At 42.5% G+C, this 22,513-nt stretch overlaps 2 protein-coding genes across 2 annotated transcripts in view; one reads left to right on the forward strand and one right to left on the reverse strand.

Moving 5' to 3' along the window:
- Window positions 1-5,556, reverse strand: part of ryr1b (ryanodine receptor 1b (skeletal)) — a 162,462-nt gene extending 156,906 nt beyond the window's left edge. The window contains exon 1 of the mRNA XM_036149521.1: window positions 5,241-5,556. Within this exon, the coding sequence (XP_036005414.1) occupies window positions 5,241-5,288 (48 nt within the window). The 5' untranslated portion in view covers window positions 5,289-5,556. The remainder of the gene's footprint in view (window positions 1-5,240) is intronic.
- A 4,669-nt stretch (window positions 5,557-10,225) lies between these two features.
- Window positions 10,226-22,513, forward strand: part of rasgrp4 (RAS guanyl releasing protein 4) — a 39,813-nt gene continuing 27,525 nt past the window's right edge. The window contains exons 1-2 of the mRNA XM_021321459.2: window positions 10,226-11,141; window positions 20,866-21,041. Coding sequence (XP_021177134.2) covers window positions 11,125-11,141; window positions 20,866-21,041 — 193 coding nt within the window. The 5' untranslated portion in view covers window positions 10,226-11,124. The remainder of the gene's footprint in view (window positions 11,142-20,865; window positions 21,042-22,513) is intronic.

Raw genomic sequence — 22,513 nt, forward strand, 5'->3', positions numbered from 1 at the left:
ATTTCATGTTGGAAATGGATCATCTTTCCACTCTGATGGGACTTGGGCACAAACTGTAGCAAGGCGGAACAGCTGCCTCCACTTCTTCCCATAAAGGACCCACCCTAATTATAACTAACAACCAAAACCTTTTATTAGATGCTTTAATACAAAGGCCTCACACCTCCATAAGCAGTTTAATTTGTAGCACTGTATCCATGGTGCTGATTCAACCCGTGACCTCAGCACTGGTGGCAGAGATAAACCCACTAAGGTATACAAGGTATTAATAATTCACAATAAGCTGAATAGTTTTTTCCTATAAAGTCCTGGGGTTTTATAGCTCCATCCTAACTGAGCCTCTTTAACTATACGACAAGCCAAGAAATTTAGGCTATTCAAACGATCCAGAGATTAATACTATATATAGTTTTGTGATTGAAGCAATAGTTGGGATGCTGCGTAGTGTCAATCTGTGTTTATTGTAGGCCGACTCCACAGGAATCCGGTCCACATGCGTCTGTCTGGTCTCCTGCGGTCCTTGACTGCCGTTATCATCTAATTAGAATGAAGTGGGTAGTTATCATGTATTTCCATTCGTCCTTTTTTCTATCCCCTACTTCAGGGGTTCCCAAACTTCTCAGCCTGTGACCCCCAGAAAAACAGCGGCAGAGACCAGTGAAGCTCTTTTGACATGGGGAGGGTTTTATTTTTCCTTTCCGGAAATTATGAGACTAAAGTCATGAATGAAGTAGTAATTTGATGAGAATGCTTACAAAAAAAAAAAAAAACAGTCCCCCGTGTGGTAAAATGAAGGTTGTTGAGCATCTTGTAAAGTTATACTTTGGAAAATGTTTTTAGTAAATCAGCATTAAATTATTATTAGTGTCAGGACTTTGAAACAATTGTGCTAACAATTTTGTGACTTTATTCTCGTATGCAACTTTATGCTTTATTCTAGTAAAACTAATATTATAACTTTCTTCTTGTATTTTAGATAAAGGGAACTAAATTATTTTCGACGGTGGGGAACCTTTCCACAATAAATTCCGAAATCTTAAGTTTAATTCCAAATATTTGCGAGAAAAAAACTTGTGTGGATGTTTTCTGATTTTAAAATGTCGTACATTTTTGAGGAAAGAAATCTTTACTCTATTACTAAAGGCATAAATTTGCAATAGTAAAACAAGTATCTCTGCAAAGTCAGAAATTTTGGATCATCATTTGGATCTCGAGACCCCCACATAGTGTCTCACAGCCCCCTGTGGGGTTGTGACCGCCACTTTTGGAACCCCTGCTCTATTCATTTCACCTTCTCTAAATTTGAACTTTTTACCTCATTTTTCTCCCTATGTTCCTTCTCTATTTACTTGTAATTTTTATCTCTGTGAAAGTAAAGCTGTTGGGCTCTCCTTGGCACTTAGACAGCAATTCTGCGTATTACACTGTCAGACATACTAGTAAAAAAAATATATTAAAAAAACCTGCAGTCAACTAACTAGGAGGTATTTATACTAATATTTTTATGTGTATGCCTATATATTGAATATGTACTTGTGATAACTAAATATTAGGGGGAAATGTACACAAAATACTGTCTATGGAGCCAGCTTTTTTTTTTTTTAAAGATTACTGACATAATAATTATTATAATCATTCCACCCTTGAAAAAAAATAATAGCTCAAAAAAGTGTGTAATTGTCAACATCTAGACTTAAACTGTATATTAGAAATACTTTTTCTAATTTTCCATCCTGCTGTTACTCTATAAAGTGTAAAAGTTACTGATGAAAAAAGGGCCACACCTAAAATTAGGTCCCAGGGTATATGATCACAAAACATCAATATCACAAAAAACATGTGAAGTCACCAAGATTCAACACACCTAATATCTGACAGACCACCAAATGACCCATGCTGATAAGCATGACAGTAAAACATTTCTTCTACCTTTCATTAGGATTTCCAGTCATGGGGAAAGGTATAGAAAATATGGAAAAAAGTTAAGAATGTTGTTTATTTGTGTCACTGCATTTAAGTCCATCTGGATGTGAAGTTTTTTTTAATAATATACAGATCTGAAGGTTGGGGCTTGTGTAAAGATTAGTATTTTTTAAATTTCTTAGTCTGAATTTGGCTCCATGTTGGTTAACACTGGTCGGGAAAGAGTTGAGCAAAACAGACAAGTTCCCCATTTATTGGTGTATCTGCACTTCTACCTTAAAGCTAATTGGTAATCCTGTTCAGAAACACTTTTTGTTATACTGGGTAAAATCATCCATCCAGACAGTAGTCCATACATTATGTATTCAGAAAAAGGAGGTTAAAAATCAATCTCTGTGAGAGCTGCAGGCCTGTAAAAACTCTGAGCAATGCCTTGCTGACTGCACATGCACGCTTTTAGTGTTTATGTATCCGGTTAGCTTAGCAGTTAGCTTAGCGGTTAGCTTAGCAGTTAGCCGTTCATTGTAGCTGCGCTGCTCTCACCGTACACTTCAAACATGGTTGAGAGTTGCAAGAAGCAAACAGCGTACAAGTTTATTAGATGAAGAGGAAGGCCTCAGTAGAAACAAATAAGATCAGAGTGGATTTGGGAGATTATTTCACGCGATTCCCCTGAAGAGCGGAAGAGCAGGTAAGATGGTCTTGCGCATGCGCAGTTATTCAAACTTTCGGAAAAATTGCCAACTCTACCATTAATCTACGGTCCCAAAAAGATCGGAGTTTAGGTTTAGAGATAAGATGATCAGGTGTGTTTGGGCAACGTTGTAGTCCTGCTGCTAAGGTGGTGTCGGGATCTGATCAACCTTCCACAGGAGCTGCTGCTCATCTTCTCCGCGGCCATCTTTCAGTCTGTCCTGTGTTCCAGCATCAGTGTGTGGTTTGACACATCCACATAAACAGGACCGATCCAACCTACAACGTACAAACAGGTCTGCGGAGAGGGCTGACCTTCCGTCCACCCAGGACTTGTACAGGTCTAGGGTCAGGAAAAAGGCCGCTAACATCTCTGCAGACCCCACACATCCTGGACACACACTGTTTAGACTTTTGCCTTCAGGTCGGGACTAAAGAACGCTATTTAGAGAAACCAGCCATCACAGAGTCAGTCCAAAAAAAAGGTAAAAAACAAAGCAACTGGACTTGTTTTCTGTAGTTGAAGACGTTTCGCTTCCTCTCCAGGAAGCTTTCTCAATTCAAAAGGTCTAGAGTAATGATGAGCACCAAGCTTTATACTACTGCCCAAACAAAGGCCTTGTAATGGCTTAGATAACATGCAAATTCAACAGAAACAGGTCCACCCCTTAGTAATGGGCGGTCGTTAAAGACATTAAGCCAGCAGATTGAACCGAAACTGGTCTTCAAGGAAGCGAAACGTCTTTAACTACGGAATACAAGTCCAGTTGCTTTGTTTTTTTGCTTTTTTTGGAATGACCATGACCTGGATGACTGAGAATCTTCACCAGCCATCACAGAGTCAGTTTCATCACCCAGGCTGTCTCTGATGGTCACACTGGACACCTAACAGCCTGATCAGTCAACTACACTACTGTGACACGAAATAGGCCTAAGTATGTTGCATTTTCACAACCTCCATTTTTCTATATACTAACTATATACTTTTTCTATATACTTATGTATGACTAAAGTCTGTTTGCTGTGAGAGCTGTTACCAAAGTCATATTCCTTGATTTGTCTATTCATGGCCAAAAAAAGAAAAAGCTTGGTTTAAAGGTTTCTAGCCAGGTCCCACTTAAAGGAGACTGTGGTCCTGATCTAGCAATAACTTGAGGTAATGTATATCTCTCCCTTTTGACCTGGTAAAAGTTTGGGATCCTCCAGAAAAAGCCAGAGAGTGGCACTTGGATGAGGGATGCTAGTTCTCCTAGCTGAACCTGTTAGCTCCACGATCCGATGTCAGACGAAACCAAGACAGAAATGGAGGGATATTAATACTGATCAGAATTAGCCGGTCAGCTTTTGAAGGACAAACTGCTGATGCAACTTCAGCTATGAACAGATTACTAGGAAATCTCAAACAATCTTCCATCCTGATTGTCTTTCTGTTTCTAATTTTAATTAGAGACACGCCAATCAATCAGCCGAAGACAGGAACAGATTTTCCACTGCTGAGCTCTGAACGGTGAACTACAAACATAATAAGGTTTTCTTTTCCAAATCGTTGAATAAAAAAACCTGAAAAACTCCCATTTCTACTGTTTTATAAATACATAAATCAAAATCATGCACTTCTTTTGTTGTTCTTTCAGGAATCAGACTAGGCTTAGGGACAAATGCTTTGATGCATAGATGCAGACATTGTTGCATTTCCTTCCTTCTGTTGGATTCAGAGCTGCTGCCTCTAACAGAAGACCCACAGCACACGTTCTCTAGTTTATGAGTTGTAGAAAATCAAAGTTGTTTAAAATGGGAAGGAGAAGTAAAGATCGGTAGCGGCCAGGAGAAGCCTGATCAATGCATCTCCAATTTTAACGGGGCTTTTTTTGTTTTTGTTTCCAATGGATTGCAGATAAATGAGGATTAGTTCTGTGTTTTCGTCCAGCCCTGCTTTACCTCTTCACCTCCTCACCAGCTCGACTGTTTCAGATCATTTTTAGGGGACGTTCCGTCCATGCTTTTCACCATTAACTGGACATCTCAACAAAAAAAAGACCACAGCTTTTGGGCAGCTGGCCCCAGCGGGCTCTGGGTAGCTTGTTGCTTCTCGCCCCACACTGACAGGCTCCACTTTCGTCCGATATAAATAGATAACGATGCTAACAGATGCACCAGCCGCTGTCTATCTGTCCAACTGTGCTCATATCCACACCGGCTATGTCAGGAATATTCTGGAAGTGATGTTAAGGAAACAAAGCAAACAGCTGGAGGTTAAGAACCTGATCGAGTAATTTGGGTTAGAGATGACAGATGTCTGAGCTCACAGGAGACTGACGAAGTTTAAAGGGAGCAACTAATAAGCGGGTCAAGGCACAATCAGGGGGCAGAGAAAACAGCCGACTGGCTGCTCAACTTAGACCTGGTTCTGCAGATGTGGCTTTAAAAAAAACTCTAGATGCCATTAATGCAAAAGCAGGAGGGGAAAAAAACCAGTGATAGAGTCGTGAGACTGAAGCTGGAGGATCATTTGGAGAGGAAACTATGGTTATTTGCAGAAACAGTTCCACGTCTTGCTGTTTTCATGGCTCTGTATCTGATTCCAGTGCAGGTTAGCCCTGCCAAAAAAAGACACTGGCACTCACCGTTCGCAGGAACTGGATCTCCTCTTCTCCCTCTCCCCCTTCTGCCATCTTCCACCGAGCGTTATTCTCAGCTCCTCAGGAGAAAAACAAAAAAAAAAAAAGAGAAAGAGAAAAATCCTTATTTCTCCCGGCAGGATTTTGGATGGTTACGTCCGTCTCCTTCCCCGTCGTGGCACCTCCCCTCTTCCCCTCGTCCTCTCTCACACTCCTTCACTCCTGGCGTTAGTGTGTGTGGGAGTGCTGGAGGACAGCATGAGTCCTCTGCTCTCACCGGGCTGTGAGAGAGAGTGACAGGAGGCAGAGGATCTCCCCGCCGCTCGGCTCGGACGTGAGGCGATCAGAGAGCAGGGTGGGGAGGGATGGGAGGGATGGGATGTGAGGAGGGGCATCCACCTTGTTGCACTTTTCCACCTCTCCCATCCCATCCCAGCTCAGCATGCAGTCATGTCTGCAGAAGTGGGCCGCTCCTACACACATGCCTCACCCCCCCTCCTCCTCCATCACCCTCCCCTCCTTCCTAAAGTCTGAGGCTATAAAAGGAAAGGGGGGTGAGGACTCGTCTTTAGGGAGAACACATGCTCACACACATTCTCAGAGAGACGGACCACAGAGGGGCAAACGTTAGCTGCTCAGAACCGAGATGGAATCACTTCATGATGAGAGCCTGTTTTTTTAACAATACCTTTGATTTCAGAGTTAGTTCCATTACATTTTTCATTTAAAAACTCAGCGTTCCAGACCTTCGTCCCGTACACGCTAACGTTTAGGAAGGAAGGAAGGAAGGAAGGAAGGAAGGAAGGAAGGAAGGAAGGAAGGAAGGAAGGAAGGAAGGAAGGAAGGAAGGAAGGAATGAATGATGGAAGGAAGGAAGGAAGGATGGATGGTTGCAAGGAAATAATTGGAATAAAAGAAACATACAAACGAACAAACAACAGAATGAAGGCCACAAGTTAGAAACTAAGGAAGGAAGGAAGGAAGGAAGGAAGGAAGGATGGTTGCAAGGAAATAATTGGAATAAAAGAAACATACAAACGAACAAACAACAGAATGAAGGCCACAAGTTAGGAAGGAAGGAAGGAATTGAAAAGGAAGAACAGAATGAAGGAAGGCCGTAAGGAAATAATTTGAAAAGGAAGAAAGGAACATACAAATGAACAAACAACAGAATGAAGGCCACAAGGAAGGAAGGAAGGAAGGAAGGAAGGAAGGAAGGAAGGAAGGAAGGAAGGAAGGAAGGAAGGAAGGAAGGAAGGAAGGAAGGAAGGAAGGAAGGAAGGAAGGAAGGATGGTTGGTTGCAAGGAAATAATTGGAATAAAAGAAACATACAAACAAACAAACAAACAACAGAATGAAGGCCACAAGTTAGAAAGGAAGGAAGGAAGGAAGGAAGGAAGGAAGGAAGGAAGGAAGGAAGGAAGGAAGGAAGGAAGGAAGGAAGGAAGGAAGGAAGGAAGGAAGGAAGGAAAGCCACAAGGAAGTCATTGAAAAGGAAGAACAGAAGGAAGGAAGGCCGTAAGGAAATAATTGGAAAAGGAAGAAAGGAACATACAAATTAACAAACAACAGAATGAAGGCCACAAGGAAGGAAGGAAGGAAGGAAGGAAGGAAGGAAGGAAGGAAGGAAGGAAGGAAGAAAGGAAGGAAGGTGTTCCCCAGCACCCAGTTAAGGGGGGGTCTGAGTCTTGGTGGTTCTTCCTGGGTTGTTTTCTAACATCAAACCCAATTTCCTTTCATCTCACTGGGATAGTTTAGGTCAATGGTTGAAACTCGAACACCAAGGGATCTTCCAAGGGGACAAGGACCCCAGTGTCCGGCTCTTAGAACGGCCCCCAGCCTAAATGCTGTTTCAACTACTCTTTAAAATCAGGTTCATGTCGGGGAACCAACCAATTTATACTAGTTCTACCAGCTGTGGTTGTAAGAGTGGTACACTGAGCCAGAATGATGTCAGAACCTTAATGGTGGCAAAATAAAGCTTGTTGTTTCCTGGCCTCCTTTTAGGTGGACGGCAATAAGATGGCATTTCTTTGTGGCTTCTCCAGAGCTTGCTGAGGGCCTTTTACCCCAATAATTATCCTATTAATATTAGTGAGCATCTATTTGATCTCATACATATAATTTTGATCCAAAGTCCATTAGAGAAAAACTGCAACAAATTCAAACTTGTGCTTTCAAATCTTATCCTGCTAACTCCTAAAAGTTATTTATTATTTAGTTATATAATTTACATGGCTGCAAAAAAAATATAAATCTCATCCAGGCACTGGTTACAGGCCCCAAGGCAAAGATCATGTCACTCACTACCCACAATGCATCCTGAGACATCCCCTCACATTGCAAACAACTGCAAACGTAACGCAGTGAATCAAAGCCTGAATCAAAGCCTTACTAAGCAGCGGTTTCAGGAAACCGGGTTCCTGCAGCAGCATTCACATTTCTACCACAATTTTTAACTGTTGCTGATACAAAAGTACAAACATGTTCCCATTATCTACCTACTAGTTTTATTAAGGTAATACATTTTTTATGTATAGTTGACACTAAGAAACAAGAGAAGCAGGTGTGTTAAGCAACAGCTACCTCAAGTCCAACCCTCCTGCTTAATCAAAGCTTGTTGGACTCATAATATAATAAGTAAAATTTTAATATTTGTATTTAATATTGACTTACATGTATAGGGTGCCGAATGTAAAAATTCACTGTCACTCTCTTTACATTTATAGCATTTTCTCACATTTAGTGGGACATGTTAAAAAAATAAAAGCTTAATCCCTATCTAAAATATTATATCTAAATATATATGTTAAATCTATTTCTACAAGCCATATCGATATATAAATGTTATATTTATATGTAAATCTTAAATTTATATCCTAATCTTCAATTTATATCTAAATATATATCTTATATGTAAATCTCAAATCTAAATCTAAATGTTAAATCTTCAATCTAAATCACTTGCCTACATCTAAATATAAGTACAGACTTTCTACTTGCATGAATCAATTACTTGTATCATAATCACTGTTGTTACATTTCTTTATTTATGATGTGCATAACATGCAGGATGATTATTTTTACAGGACATAGTATTCTTGCAGCTTTTTTTCCCATTCAGCACATGATGCACGCTCTAATCTGAAATAGCCTTCAGAAACACCATCACGGGAAAGATTTCCCGAGTAAACATGTTTGCAGACGTGTTTTTTTTTTTTTTTTTCACTGTTTTTTTTCCACAGCCAGGCCTCCAGCAGCCGCCGGGAACATCACCAGTTCTGTCTGCGTCTGGAGGCACCGGAGAGGAGCGCAGTGGTTTCTGCCTGAGTGTCGGCGGCACGCCCCTCCTGCTCCCGGCGGCCAGCAGGGATGCGCCAGGCGGGCATGCACGCTTACCTTCCCGGGCTCCATATGCTCTCCTTCAGCATGCTCTCCATCGGCACCTGCAGCCGCAGAAAAAGACTCCTGAGGTGGGGAGGGGGGGGGGGCTGCAACGAGCAGGGAGGAGGAGCGCCTAACTTGAACTCTGGGAGTATGAGTCCTGGTGGTTCCGAGGAAACCGACTGATACCTCCTTTTTTCTGCCAACTCACGAACCTTACCTGCGTCTCTGGGCTGCAGTTACAGAGCCGCGCCACCAGGGGGCGACAGTATCCAAGTAATTTGTACATTCAAACCTGAAACAACCACTGAGCTATATAATACACTGGAGTGCTGATTTTTCCGAAAAACTGAAGTCACCGGCCGCCATCTTGCTACTCCCTACTCTCACAGAATCCCACAGGATTTGGTTGCAATAACAAGCAGTTTTCTGGCTGAGTGAAAACGTTTCACAGGTAATTCTACAGTCAGTGGATGTACTAACACTATCAACTACTAGGAAATTAGGTGCTGAAATATTTTACATGTTATTCATATTAAATATATATATTTATATATATTTTTTTTAGTATGTGTATATGTATATGTATAAACATATGTAAATATATGTTTTTGTATATTGTTATTTATATATTTATAAATGTTAAACATATATATTTAAATGAATAAAATGCAAAATATTTCAGCACATGACTTTCTCAGTACTTGATAGTTTTAGAAACATAACATAAAAGTATATGGCATTTGACATTTTAAAAGTCTTAAGCCCACCCTGAACATGAGAAAATCCTCGTTATTAGATGCTGTAGCGCACATATTCCCTAGTTACTGGGGGAAAATAGGGAGTACCAATATGGCGGCTGGTGGCTTCAAAGCGACTCATTCAAACAGACGGTGATTAGCACTCCAGTGTATTATATAGCTCAGTGGAAACAACGAAGTAAAAATGGTCATTCTCAGCCACCAATCCAAACCTTGTCAGATGTTGATATCAAAAACTGAAGTAAATCAATAAAGGATTGTGATAAAAACCTTCAACTCCACTTGTTGCTAACTAAACCTCTGCGAACCCCGCATTCCTGCAACCAGGATGCACATCTAAAGCCAGAGACATATAAAAAAGCATCAGAATAAAAGACACATAGAGGGAAATTTAAAGCTCTCCTCGGTGCAGCAGCATAGGAGTGTGTTGAAAAGTGACTTTTCCTCTTGTCAAACGTCTTACCAGCTCCGTTGACCTCAGTGCTTCCTGTTTCAAAGAAACGTTGCTTCACATTACAGTAATATTACAAAAGTGTCGGGAAACACCACTATTGTTTTTTTTTTTTTTCATCTGCAACATGTTCAGATCTCCTCACGAGAGCAAACCCAAATGTGCTTTTAATTGTGGAATGCAACGTGTGCAGGAATCTCATCATGCCTGTGCATCTCTGTGCATCTTCCACTGCTTTTGACATTCCTTATCACGCACTCTCAGCTTCCTGCAGCAAAGAAGCCACCTCGGCAGACTAGTTGGGGAGGAGGAGTAGAGGGGGGGGGGGTATTAATGTCCCCTGTTAGGGTCCCCTCTTCCTCTCGGTGTGACAAAAACAAGGATTCCTTTGAGTCTGCCCCGGTCCAGCTGCACGGGCACATTCAGGAGCCCGAACACTACCTCCCTGTGTGATCTCCTGCTCCCCTGAGAAGTGTCTGGCTGAAGAGGACAGAAGAAAGGGAAGAAATTAGGATGATGGACCTGCTGTGTTTTGGGAGACAGGATGCGGGGATCCGTATCAAACGTTCTTCCCCAGTGTCAGAAAACGCTGCAGAAAAGTGTGCGACAACCGAAGCCTCCTAGATGGGGCTCATATGATTGCTCATCACTATCTCTGTCACCTCTCCGCCTCCTTCCTCTCTTGGTGTTGCATTTGTATTTTCTACTCACCCCTCCCCCTGGTGCACACACACACACACACACACACACACATTCACACACATGCACACAAACAGAAACTGCTGTGAGTTCCCCTATCTGCCAGAGCCAGTTCCTCCATCTAAGATGCTGACTTGTTTATGTTGAGGGGACGAGCGCCCGAATCTTGCCCAGATCTCGCGCTACACCCAGGGCCCGTTTGAGGCGTCATCTCTAAACTTTGCTTTGTTGCAGGAAGCGGCACCATGAGGTCTGCCCCGCTGCTGATCTGCGGTTGATAGACGGCTTCAGACGGCAGCGAGAGAGGAGGTCTGACTGCTGCGGGGAGCAGCAGGCCGGGGCTCAGGCGTGGAGCTCGGTGGCTGACTTTTGACGTGAGTGGCCCCTCCAGCAGGAGCCCGCTGCGGTCGCCCGCCTCTGCTGTCCCGGGCCTGTAAACACAACACAAGAGGACACACGGGAGGAGAAAGACGAAGAAGAAGGGGAGGAGGAGGAGGAGGTGCAGGGGTCAACCATGGAGCTGTAGGGGCACGCTCAGATGCCCGAGCGGACCGCCACAGGAGGAGGAGTGCTGCTGAGGAGAAGATCTCTGCCATGAACAAGACCAAGAGGTAATTAAGAACGAAGGAGCGCACAGCTCGGTCTGTGCTGTGTGTGTGTGTGTGTGCAGCAGAGATCTGGGAACTTTTGAGGTTATATGTGAGATGCAGTGTGAGTGTGGTTTTGTGCAAAAAGGCTCTACACGATCAAAGAAGAAACAGAGGCTGTTGGTCTTTCTTCTAGACCTTTCTGCCTTTTCGTGTTTCGTTCTGTTGCCCAGAGAACGGTGGAGGTCTCTAACCTTCATACCTGTCAGACATGTCAGCTTGTCAAATTATCTGTGTGTGTGTGTGTGTGTGTGTGTGTGTGTGTGTGTGTGTGTGTACACTGAACACAAACCTGCCCTGCCATCAAACTGCTGTGCATAACCGCCCAGCTTGGTCTGTGGAAGATGTGTTCTGCTTTTCCTCCTCTGTTCAGTTAAACCTTTTTTTTTTTTTTTCAGAATTCACGTCAGTTCATAGGAGAGCTTTGCAGACGGTGCTCAGTTTGCTTTTCTCTGGTATTTTTTTTTTTTTTTTTGCATCTCCATTACTGGAGTTGTGGCCATAAGAGTTTATCTGATTGACTGGAACGAATGCGTGGGTTTTAAACCTGATGTGAGCTCTGACTCAGTGACTGTAAGTGTTAAAGACGACCTGCGGGGGGGGTTGTCTTGAATTAACCTATCGAAGGTGCAGAGGGACAGAAACGCCAGCCGGCCCAAGGCGTAAGGAAGCTAAGCGGTTGCTCAGGACCCCCAAACCGACAGGGGGCTCCCAACATCTCTAGAATTGTGACAAAAATTTAAAATTTTGAGTCTATTCTACGAGTGATACATCAGATGTAAAGACTGTAACGACTTTTTTTTTTGCAATTAAAACATCTGATTGTAGAGCAGGTTTTTATCCTCCAACTTTCCTAAGCACCATTTACATATGGGGCCCATGTAGGTAGAAAATGGGCTCCATAAACCATCTTTTGTGGGTTATACATCGGGCCTGTGCTAACACAGAGAGTTGATGGGGGACGACCGGGACCTACATGAGTTCTAGACGTGTTCAATAATTAAAACCGATTTTTTAATACCAAGTCAAACCCTACTAGTATCGGCAAAGGGGCCACACTGGTTCCCATACAAGAAGCCTATTGTGAACCCAGGCCTACTCAGTACCCATCTAGTCCTTTATGGTCCACGTTCACTTTGACTGGATCTGTGCAGCATAAGCATCTAAGTCTACAATGTCTATGTTAACATTTGTTAAAATGTGTTGGCCCTCCTCCACATCATTCAAAACAATAATTATAAAGGCCTAAAGGCAGCAGCCATTAACTCCTGGTCGCTAGAACCCCAAACAGAACTTCTATTATTTAGATTTTTTGTTTAACATGCATCCACTGTTGTGCTATAAATAAACAAATAATGTAGAGCTGTAGAGAAAACGCAAGCTTAGCAGTAAACGTTTTGGTACCATTTTACAAAAAGGCTCCATTTATAGACGCTTATAAATGTTTTTTAGACATATTATGATTTAATCCATAAACACTTTAGAAATCATTAATAACTGGTTATTTAGTGCATTAATAAAGGACGAGAAACAGAGAAAACAGACCGGTTTCTTGCCAAAATACCGAGCCAAATCTATATTTGGTTAAAACGTTTCATATTCTATATGTTTCCTCTAGAGTTTCTGTTCTTAATATTTCAGTCTAAAGCACAACCTTGAAGCTCAATAATAAACATAATTCTGTACAAAGTAATATTCTGCTTCATCACTGCATTATAAACACCCACAACTATCAAAGGGAGCCTTAAAGTAAAGTATACACCATGACATAAATCAAAATATTACATGGTACAGAATTATGTTTATTATTGAGCTTCGAAGGTTGTGCTTTAGATTGAAATATTTAGTATAGTCTAGAGGAAATATATACAATTTGAAACGTTTTAGCCAATTATAGACTTGGCTCACTATTTGGCAAGAAAGAAGTCAGTTGTGTCTCTTTTATTCTCTTTATTGTCCTTCATCAATGTATAATAAACAGTTATTAATGATTTATAAAGTTTTACAGATTAATTAATAACACATCTACAAACCTCTACAAAGCGGTACCAATATTGGTTTATTGTGTGGTTGGTTTTACTTTCTAGCTGTGAACTATAATCACGGTCATGTTTCATGTGTAACGCGTAGCTATCTGGACATAGATGATAAATCAGAGTATTATTAAACACCTGGTTTATAATTGGATCCAAAATGTAAAATTATCATTTCATACAGATTCATGACATTTTTCAAGCTTTTGTATCTGCTGCTTTGGATAATTGTGTCTCATATCCAATCAAAGCCCGCAACTTGGTTTCTCAGAATATGTCATTATTACATTAGACCAGTTTTAAAAGGATTTTTTTTATCGTACAAATGTGGTTTCTGATGAAAAGGGCCTCACACTTCAGTTCAGCTCCTCCCCGCTCTTCATTCAGAGTATGAAAGCTTAATTTTCAAATCAAATGTTCATTTATTTTCATCCATATGGAGTATTTTGGACTACTTTCTGATCTTTTGTTCTCCTCAGCCCACATTAGACGCTTCTCACAGTATATCCGGTTCAGGAGTGACTTAAAAGAGTCAAAGTGAGAGCTGGAGCCCATGTCGCCTGCTGTCCCACTCACACTCCACCTCTCGTGGTTCACCCTGCAAACTCTTTAATGGGCTTTGCTTTATAATTTAGAATCAAGGATCCAGTTATCCCTCTTGCAAGCGTCTCTGTTTCTACCACCTTTTGTTCTTCCACTCAATTTTTTCCTGAAATATGCTTTGACAGCACTCCCGAACAGCCAGCTTCTTTAGCAATGATCTTTGGTGACCTACCCTTTCTATTTTCTAAATAGTATAATGTAATATTAACATTTTCTGAGAGACTGGATTTTGGGTTTTCATCATCAAAATAAATGCTTTGAATGTACGACTCTTTGAACACTCCGAAATCCAAAGGATGCATGAAAATCTCTCAGAAAGCAACGTTTGGATGAAATGGATTTAGCATGGAGGCGTTTCTTATTTGAGCCTTCAAAATATGCATTTTTTTTAGATTAGATTAGATTCAACTTTATTGTCATTACACAGGTACAGGTACAAGGCAACGAAATGCAGTTTAGCTCTAACCAGAAGTGCAATAGCAGCAAGTGCAGGATAAATAATGGTTCCATATGTACAGGACATGGATATGTACTGAATAAATATAGAGATGAATACTATTATAAACAGAATTTTACTGATAGATTTGTCCTATGAGTATAATATAAACATAACTAGTATTGTGAACTAAATTTACAGCTGGATATGTACCGAATATAATATACAGGTGGATATTACTATAAATAGAGAGCAAATTTATGGGAAAATAAATAAAAGTCATCAGGCATTTATATCCCAGATGACTTTTATTTCCTCAGTAGCTTTAAATGCAGCCCGGCGCAGTGTAGTTTTAGATGAATGGCCCATTGCAGGAGATGCGTCCCCTTTCATGCGCGGAGTGGGAACAAGAACCCAGGTTGTGAGAAGGAGAGAGCAAAGAGCTGTACACAATCAAGGCCTTCAAAGGGCCCGGGCATCAATTAATCAATTAAGAAAAGAAAGCGAGGAATTTGCATATGCCCCTGCCAGTGAGAGGGAGAGAGAAGGGAGATGGAAGGGACCGAGAAGGGGGAGGGGAAAGGGGGGGGGGGGGGGGGGGGGTGGACGCCAGGCGCTCAAACTGGGACGGGAAATGCAGTTAGAGGAAGGGGATTTTTCACCGAGAAAAAAAAGGAGAAGCTGATTCCTGAATGGCTTTTAGACTACGAACGATAGAAGTTCCCTCCTAAAACAGTGCCAGGGTGGACTTGAATCAGTATTTTTAGAAAAAAAACAAAAAAAAAGATGGTTGCTTCATAATCTGCATGCAGCTAATTTCCACAGAAATTCCAGTTTTGGTGGAAGCACAGTTAAATATAGAAGCTAAATATTGTCCAAGTTGCCCGACTCCTATGAAAAGCTGGATGCAAATGAGCAAACAGGGACTCCGTTTGTGTTCAGATTTGCATGGCGCTCTGCAGCTTCTATTTACTAACAGCAGTCTCTCTGTCTGAGGCCGTCAGATGTGTTAGATGTATGAAAAAAAAAAAAAAAAAAGGAGACAAAGATTTTCACTGCAGCTCTGCGAGTCGTACCTGAGAAGTACAAACGAGGGGAAAATCCCTGCTGAATGTAATGACATCAACAGCATTTCCCCATCGGCCTCTTCTCTGTGTGTGTGTGTGTGTGTGTGTGTGTGTGTGTGTGTGTGTGTGTGTGTGTGTGTGTGTGTGTGTGTGTGTGTGTGTGTGTGTGTGTGAGCACGACTGCTTCGACAGCAGGTGGATTCGCCCTAAATCTAAGTCAAAGAGCAAAGCGACAAGAGCAACCACAGTAATTAACTGGAAGGTTTTTCTTAAATGACCATTTTATTTTCTTAAATGATTTAAACCGGTTGGCGTAAAAATAACTTTCCATGTGCACATTTTGGACGATATAATAAAAAAGGAATAAGAAAAGGGAAACAACTTCTTTTAGCCTCTCGAATGAAAGTTTTTTGCTGTTCCTTTTGTAAAACAGGCTTATTTACTCTAACGAGGTCAAATGAAAGTCACGTAACAGAACATTGCTCTACATTTCTGAATATTTGCCTTTGATGCTTTCTGAGCTGCCACGGCAGCTAAATAAAAAAACGTTTACTTCTAGTCTTAAAATAATAGCACCCGAGACCAAGGTCAGGCCATACAGTTGTGCTTTTTTTATTCAGATATGTAGCGTGCAAAGTCACCTTGACTTTACTGCAAAACTAATTGCAAGAGGATAACTAAAGCTTCCAAAACTGTGCTATATATATATATATATATATATATATATATATATATATATATATATATATATATATATATCCTAAATACAAACAAAAGCTATTTTAATGGAGAAAATTGCTTTGTAGCTTTTAGAAGACTTGATTTTAAAATCCATTGTGGACATTTTAAATTAAATATACCAACAGTATCATCATAGCAACAGTTGAGCAGGAAAGTCTAGAGAATAAAACAGTCGTGAGGATGAGGGAGGCACATTGACGACAAACAGGGCCGGCTCTTTTTTGTTGTTGCTCTTCTGGTTGGTGGTGGATGATTTTGAAGCTCCGCGGTTTGAGCCACAGACGTATTCTCTGCTCGCTCGCTCCACGCACAACTGAGTGGTAAAATTCAGTCGTTAAAAAAAACGTATAAAGCTCAATCAGAACAAACTGATGGATATAAAAGGATGAACCCATGCCGGCCCAGCAAGGCAACGGCAACCGTCGTGTTGCAAACTTTCTTCTGGATAAAATGCAAATCTGGTATCAAATCAAGTATTTTGCGCGATAAAAACAAGGACCTAAAGTCACAGATAAGGAAGAGCGAGAAATGTTTCACTTTCACACCAAGTGAAGGCTGAAACAGTTGCAGGGCGACGTTGAAGAAGGGCTGCAGAACGGTTGCCTGTTGCAGCCGTTCTGCAGCACGGCGCTGTTGCTGCAGCCTGAGCGGGGTCTTTGCTCTGCTTCAGCATCAGCTATGCTGCTAATGTTGTTTTAGTGTTAAACCTCAAAGACCTCGACTCTGTATGCACAAAGATGTGATGTTTCTACTCCTCTCAAAGAAGAAGTGTCCCAAAACATTCACAGTCTTATAGAAACTACTGAAGGGTTTGTGTAAGAAAAAAAAGAAAAAAGGGGGGGAGGATATGGCAAGACGTCTGCTTAGTTTATTTAAACTCGTTTTTTTAGATTAGCTCCATTTGCACTTTGAATCGTCTTCACACTGAAAAGTGCTAAATAGCTAAACTTGCCTTGTAATTTTAAGGGAGGAAAAGGGTTAAGGTTCACCAACCTGCTTGAACTTCCTTAGCAACTTAAGTCTTTGTTGGGATTCAGCACCTGGTGTGAGATGTGTGTATTCCAGGTAAGGGCAGCGGAAATGGAGACACCCAGGAACCTGTAGTTCTCAACTCTTGCAAACTTAGAATTCCTGAAGTCCAAAATGACTTCTTTGAGACTCTGAGGTCCAGGTTTTCCTGAACCAAGGTGTCCGGGGCTGGGTCTCCGCTCATCATTATCAGAAGTATAACCTACTGCAGTGGTGCTGTCAGAAAACCTGACTATAGTGGTGGTGCAGTGAATGGGGGAGCAGACATGAGTCAATATTGAGTAGAAAAAGGGAAATGGGGCCGAGGACACAGCCCTGGGGTGTCCCTGTGTTCAGGGTACGGTTAGATGACGTGTTGTCACCCATCCGGATGGTCTGTTGTCGGTTCTATACATATTCTACCAACTAGTTTACCTGTGACCCTTAAATATCTGCAATAACCTACTTGTTAACTTCTCTTTTAGGTTGTAGCATTACAACTGTACAAATTAACTAGTAGAGCCTGAAACTAGCTCTCAGATTTTGCGTCATTGACTAGTATGTTAAAAAGAATAACAGCTGATAATTTAGAGCGGCTGGTGAAGCAGATTGGTGTAGAACTAGAACCTCTGCGTGTACCAGCTCGATAAAAACATAATTTCCCCCCAGAAATAGTGCTAGTGAGGGCGCTTGCTGAGCGAGCGAAGCCAAATGTCCAACTAGCGCGATATGGTCTAGCAAAAATCTAATCCAATCTGTTCATCGTCAGTGCACAATGTGCATCAAAATGAAACGCTGCTCTGGAAACAGCGCAATAACTCAGGAGAACCACCGTGTACAACGAGTTATCAGATGCGAGACGGCAATCTAATCCAATCACATCACCCAACCAGCTTACACAGCTCACGGTGCAGTGCGTTAGAAGTTAAACTCCCCGCTGGTCACTTGGAGAACAGAGCCGCCGCGTCTGCCTGCACCACCACCACCTTCCAGAAAACTGACGGCTGACATGTGAAATAAATACACAAACAGCTTGCCATAGGGCGCTGCTGCGTTTTTGCAAAGGCACCTTGATTGTGTATCCTTCTCAGTAAGCTGTGCAAGCGTGTGAGGCTTAGCAGGCCTTAACTGTATGATAAACCACAGCGGTACACACTGTGCTGGGGAGTGTTTTGAACATAGTAGGCAGAAGGTTTAATGGCTAAAGGACCCCGCGGTGGGGGCGGGGGGGGGGGGGGGGGGGGGGTTTCTCTGCCCTCCTGGTTTTAAACAGCAACCACCTGCAGCTTGGCTATAACGATGCAGCGAGTTGGGGGTCACCAGTGAGGGATGTGTATTGTTCTACCTGGTCGGAGCTGCACATAGGGGCGGCTGTTGGTATAAATAGATCAGTTAATGTCACCCTGCGCGCCTCTGTGTGTGTTGTGCATATACAGAACCTCTTATTTTTTGTTTATGTGTGACTGGGCTGAGGGATGCACGCTTCTGCCGTACATGTGCATGCGTGTGTGAGTGTGTGTGTGTGTGTGCGTGGGGAGAGTATCAGCAGGCTGGGGGGGGAAATGAGCTGCACACACAGAGCTCAAGAGAAGGGGATGTAAGTCTGGCCATTCAGGGAACTTCTCTATGAGTTCTCAGAACCGGCTGCGTTTCCTAGTAATGTCATCACAGAAGCTGCAGCGAAGAGGCTGACACGGTTTCAAGTCCCTGCAGAAGGCCCACCATGTGTACACTGCAAAAAGAGACTTAAAAAAAAGTAAAATCTTCTTGAAAAGAATGTATTTGCCCTTGATTTGAGCAGGTAAATAAGATTCCTTGCCAATGGAATGAGTATTTCTACCCCTGAAATAAGATAATTAGATAAAATGCACTTGAAATAAGGTGATGGAGATGAATTGTTCCTATTTTAAGTGCAAAAATCTTATTCAATTGGCAAATTATCCTTTTTACCTGCTGAAATCAAGGAAAAATACTTATATTTCAAGAATTTCCTTATTTTTAGCTCCATTGTTGCAGTGTAGACGGACGAGATGTGAAGCAGCTGAGCGCGACGCAGGAAGCTTTAGTTTTCTTCTGCATAAAGCTGACCCACTGTGTGGACTTTTTGTTTTGTTTGTGTGTTTTTTTACTCAAACGCCGTGGCTTATGCCCTTTGCTAAATTACAGCACTTAAAAAAGGAGCAAAAAAAGAATCAGTGGCTGATTATTGGGAAATAAAGTCAAAAAATTGCTCAACTGGGCATGTGGTTTCTGAAGAGGAAGCATACGTTTAATCACGGCACACAGAAAGAGCGGGCATTTGTCGACGGGGACTTCTGCCGAGAGCGAGGAAGAAACCAGCGACCGGAGGGAACGAAAGAGAGCTTCTGCTGCGTCGTCTCAAATGATTCACGGCAGCTTTCATGGTGCAGCAGCCCAGCCAACGACTTCAAACAGTTTCTAAAAGGAGAAGACGTTTCCAGCATTTCACAAGAACAATTGCTTTAGTAAGGTTTCCGCTTCTGTGACGCTCTGTCATGGTGACGGCATCCAGAGGTGGCATCATTTTGTGCTTTTTCTTTCTCTTTTCTTTTTTTTTAAGGCTCCCCAGATTGCAGAGTAGTTCACTAGAAGAGGGAGAGTCACCAGACAGGTGGTTTAAAACATTTCTCCGTCATTGTAGTAGAAACCCCAGATGAAGGGAATGAATATCGCTACAACCATTTCAAAGCTTATCACATCACAACCGCGACATCAACATATTTTAGTGGGATTTAAAGTGGTAGACCAACAAAAAGTGAGATATAATATCAATAAGGGAGTTAAATGACGCATGGCTTCTTGTGGGGTTTTGGTTGTTTTTTTGTTTTTTTTACAAATAAAAGGCAAAATTGTGCAATTTCATTTCCATAAATGAAGTTCAGTGAAACTTCACCTTGATGCCGTTTGCCAAACGATTTTCTCCCCAGAGCAGCCATGTTTAGACTGAGCTTAAATTGCACACCGATCTTTTTCTTTTTTTTCCTGTTTAGGGGTATCAGAATAAATGGGGAGAGGGCTAAAAATGCATGTCACCTGTTCAGGTCAGACCCTTTTACTCTGATACCCCTCATTAAAACCCAGTGCAACCAATTTGCATCAGTACCTGAGTATTAAATCGATGTTTACGAGGAGTGCAGCTCCTCTGTGAAGGCGTCAGCGACGCACGAAAAGCACCGTGCAGAACAAATACCCTTATTTCATTTAGGGGTATCAGAGGGGGGTAATTACAACACTTGTAATGCACATTGAAATGCATAGCAGTTTATGGTCATATCATGACAAAATGTGATAAAGATCAAGGGTTTTTTGCACGCCACTGTACAACAAACAAAGCGGTAAACTCTTTATTCCTGAAGCTGATGGCATTTGGTCTTTGTGTTTTCAAAGAAGCTGAAGACAGTAAACTGTGGGGGCTCAACATCCAAACAGAAAACACAAGATGTTTTAGACACAAGCTCAAACTCCGTGCACCTGAAAAGTCTTAAAGGTCCGAATAAACACGTAAGAGCAGCTGAAACTGATGGCTTTGCTGCATGTGAGCCTTTGCACGATTTAAAACAACAAAAAAAAACGAAAGTCTGTCTGTCTTCGGTGCATGAAAACTCAACGGCGAGCTGTTTTCTCGTGCTTCTGCCTGTGCGTGACGCCTCAAAGGGCTGCAGAGATACGGCACGGTTTATCTGATGCTGCTGCATATGCTGAGCTGCGCTATCTGGCCACAAGTTGCTCTACTTATTTCTAGACGACTGATGTTCTATGTCTGTCTGTCCCTCTCTCAGGAAACCCAATGTGGAGACTCCTGGTGGGCCAAAGAGCAGGAAGCTGGTCCAGCGCAGGAGGAACACATGTCCCAGTCCTCAGGACATCAGCAAGGCCCTGCAGAGCCCCAGCTCTGCTCCCAGCGCCAGCGCCGCCAGCCTGGATGAGCTCATACAGCGCTGCCTGAACTCTTTCGGTTCGTCGCTGCTCTGCTACGCACACACGTGTTCGCAGCGTTTGTCATGTGCCTTTAGTCTCCATCAAAACAGAGTTACATAACTGAGAGATGAGAGAAAGTGAAGCGCGAGCCCAGAGGGCGAGAGAGAGAGAGAGACAAAGGTCTCATACATAAAACCGGGCTTTGTTTAGTTGTCTGCCTCTTTTTTTTATTAATCAGTTCATCCAAAACACAAATATCTGCAGAGAAGTGTGTCACTTAGGCTTTATTTGCAAATGTTTCAAGTCACCATATTGGATGTGTTAGATAAAGTGATATATATTAACAATTACTACGTAATGGAAAAGTGATGGTAGCAACATGGGTGGCAGGTGAAATGTAAAACATGAAGGCACCTCTTGTCAGGGTAGTTCCAGTTAATCCTGTGTTTCAGTCCGCTCGTCATCAGCAGGTATTTCCTGATAATTTCATTTGAACTGTTCTTTTTTCCAGGACGGGATGACTTGACAACATGTAACTTCAACATGTTTAAAAAAAAACAAGAAGTGAAATCACAAGTTTCAGTTTGTTCTGAATTTTTCCGCTAATGTGCACAGAGTCAATATTCTACATCCATCCCCAGTGTTTGGCTGCTCACCTGTGCAGGGATGCAGGGGGGCTGTTCCTAACGCCAGTGGTCAGTGGTGGGAGGGGTGGGGCACTACCTGGACAGGTGGCCGGTCCATCACAGGGCAACACAGAGAACGATTCAGTCATGTGTTTGGTCTGTGGAAGGAACCTGGGGAGAACATGCAAACTCGATGCAGAAAACCCCAGGATGGGTCTGAACCCTCTGGCTGCAAGGAAACAACAATATCACCTGATGTCTCTTTGCAAGCAGCACCTTTTGTAGCCATGAAGAAGTGAACTTTCCTGTCATACTGACTCAAACCACTTTTACGCTGCGTTTCTAACTTACCTGCTCCACACAGCTGTACCTGTCTACAGCTGTACCTGTCTACAGCTGTAGACAGGTACAGCTGTAGACAGGTACAGCTGTACCTGTCTGCAGCTGTACCTGTCTACAGCTGTACCTGTATACAGCTGTACCTGTCTACAGCTGTACCTGTCTACAGCTGTACCTGTCTACAGCTGTACCGGTACACCCCAGCTGTACCTGTACGCAGCCGTACCTGTCTGCAGCCGTACCTGTCTACAGCTCTACCTGTCTGCAGCCGTACCTGTACGCAGCCGTACCTGTCTGCAGCCGTACCTGTCTACAGCCGTACCTGTCTACAGCTCTACCTGTATACAGCTGTACCTGTACGCAGCCGTACCTGTCTGCAGCTGTACCTGTCTACAGCTGCAGACAGGTACAGCTGTACCTGTCTACAGTTGTACCTGTCTGCAGCGGTAGACAGGTACAGCTGCAGACAGGTACAACTGTAGACAGGTACAGCTGTACCTGTCTACAGCTGTACCTGTCTACAGCTGTAGACAGGTACAGCTGT

The sequence above is a fragment of the Fundulus heteroclitus genome, chromosome 18 (assembly GCF_011125445.2).
Source record: "Fundulus heteroclitus isolate FHET01 chromosome 18, MU-UCD_Fhet_4.1, whole genome shotgun sequence".
Lineage (NCBI taxonomy): Eukaryota > Metazoa > Chordata > Actinopteri > Cyprinodontiformes > Fundulidae > Fundulus > Fundulus heteroclitus.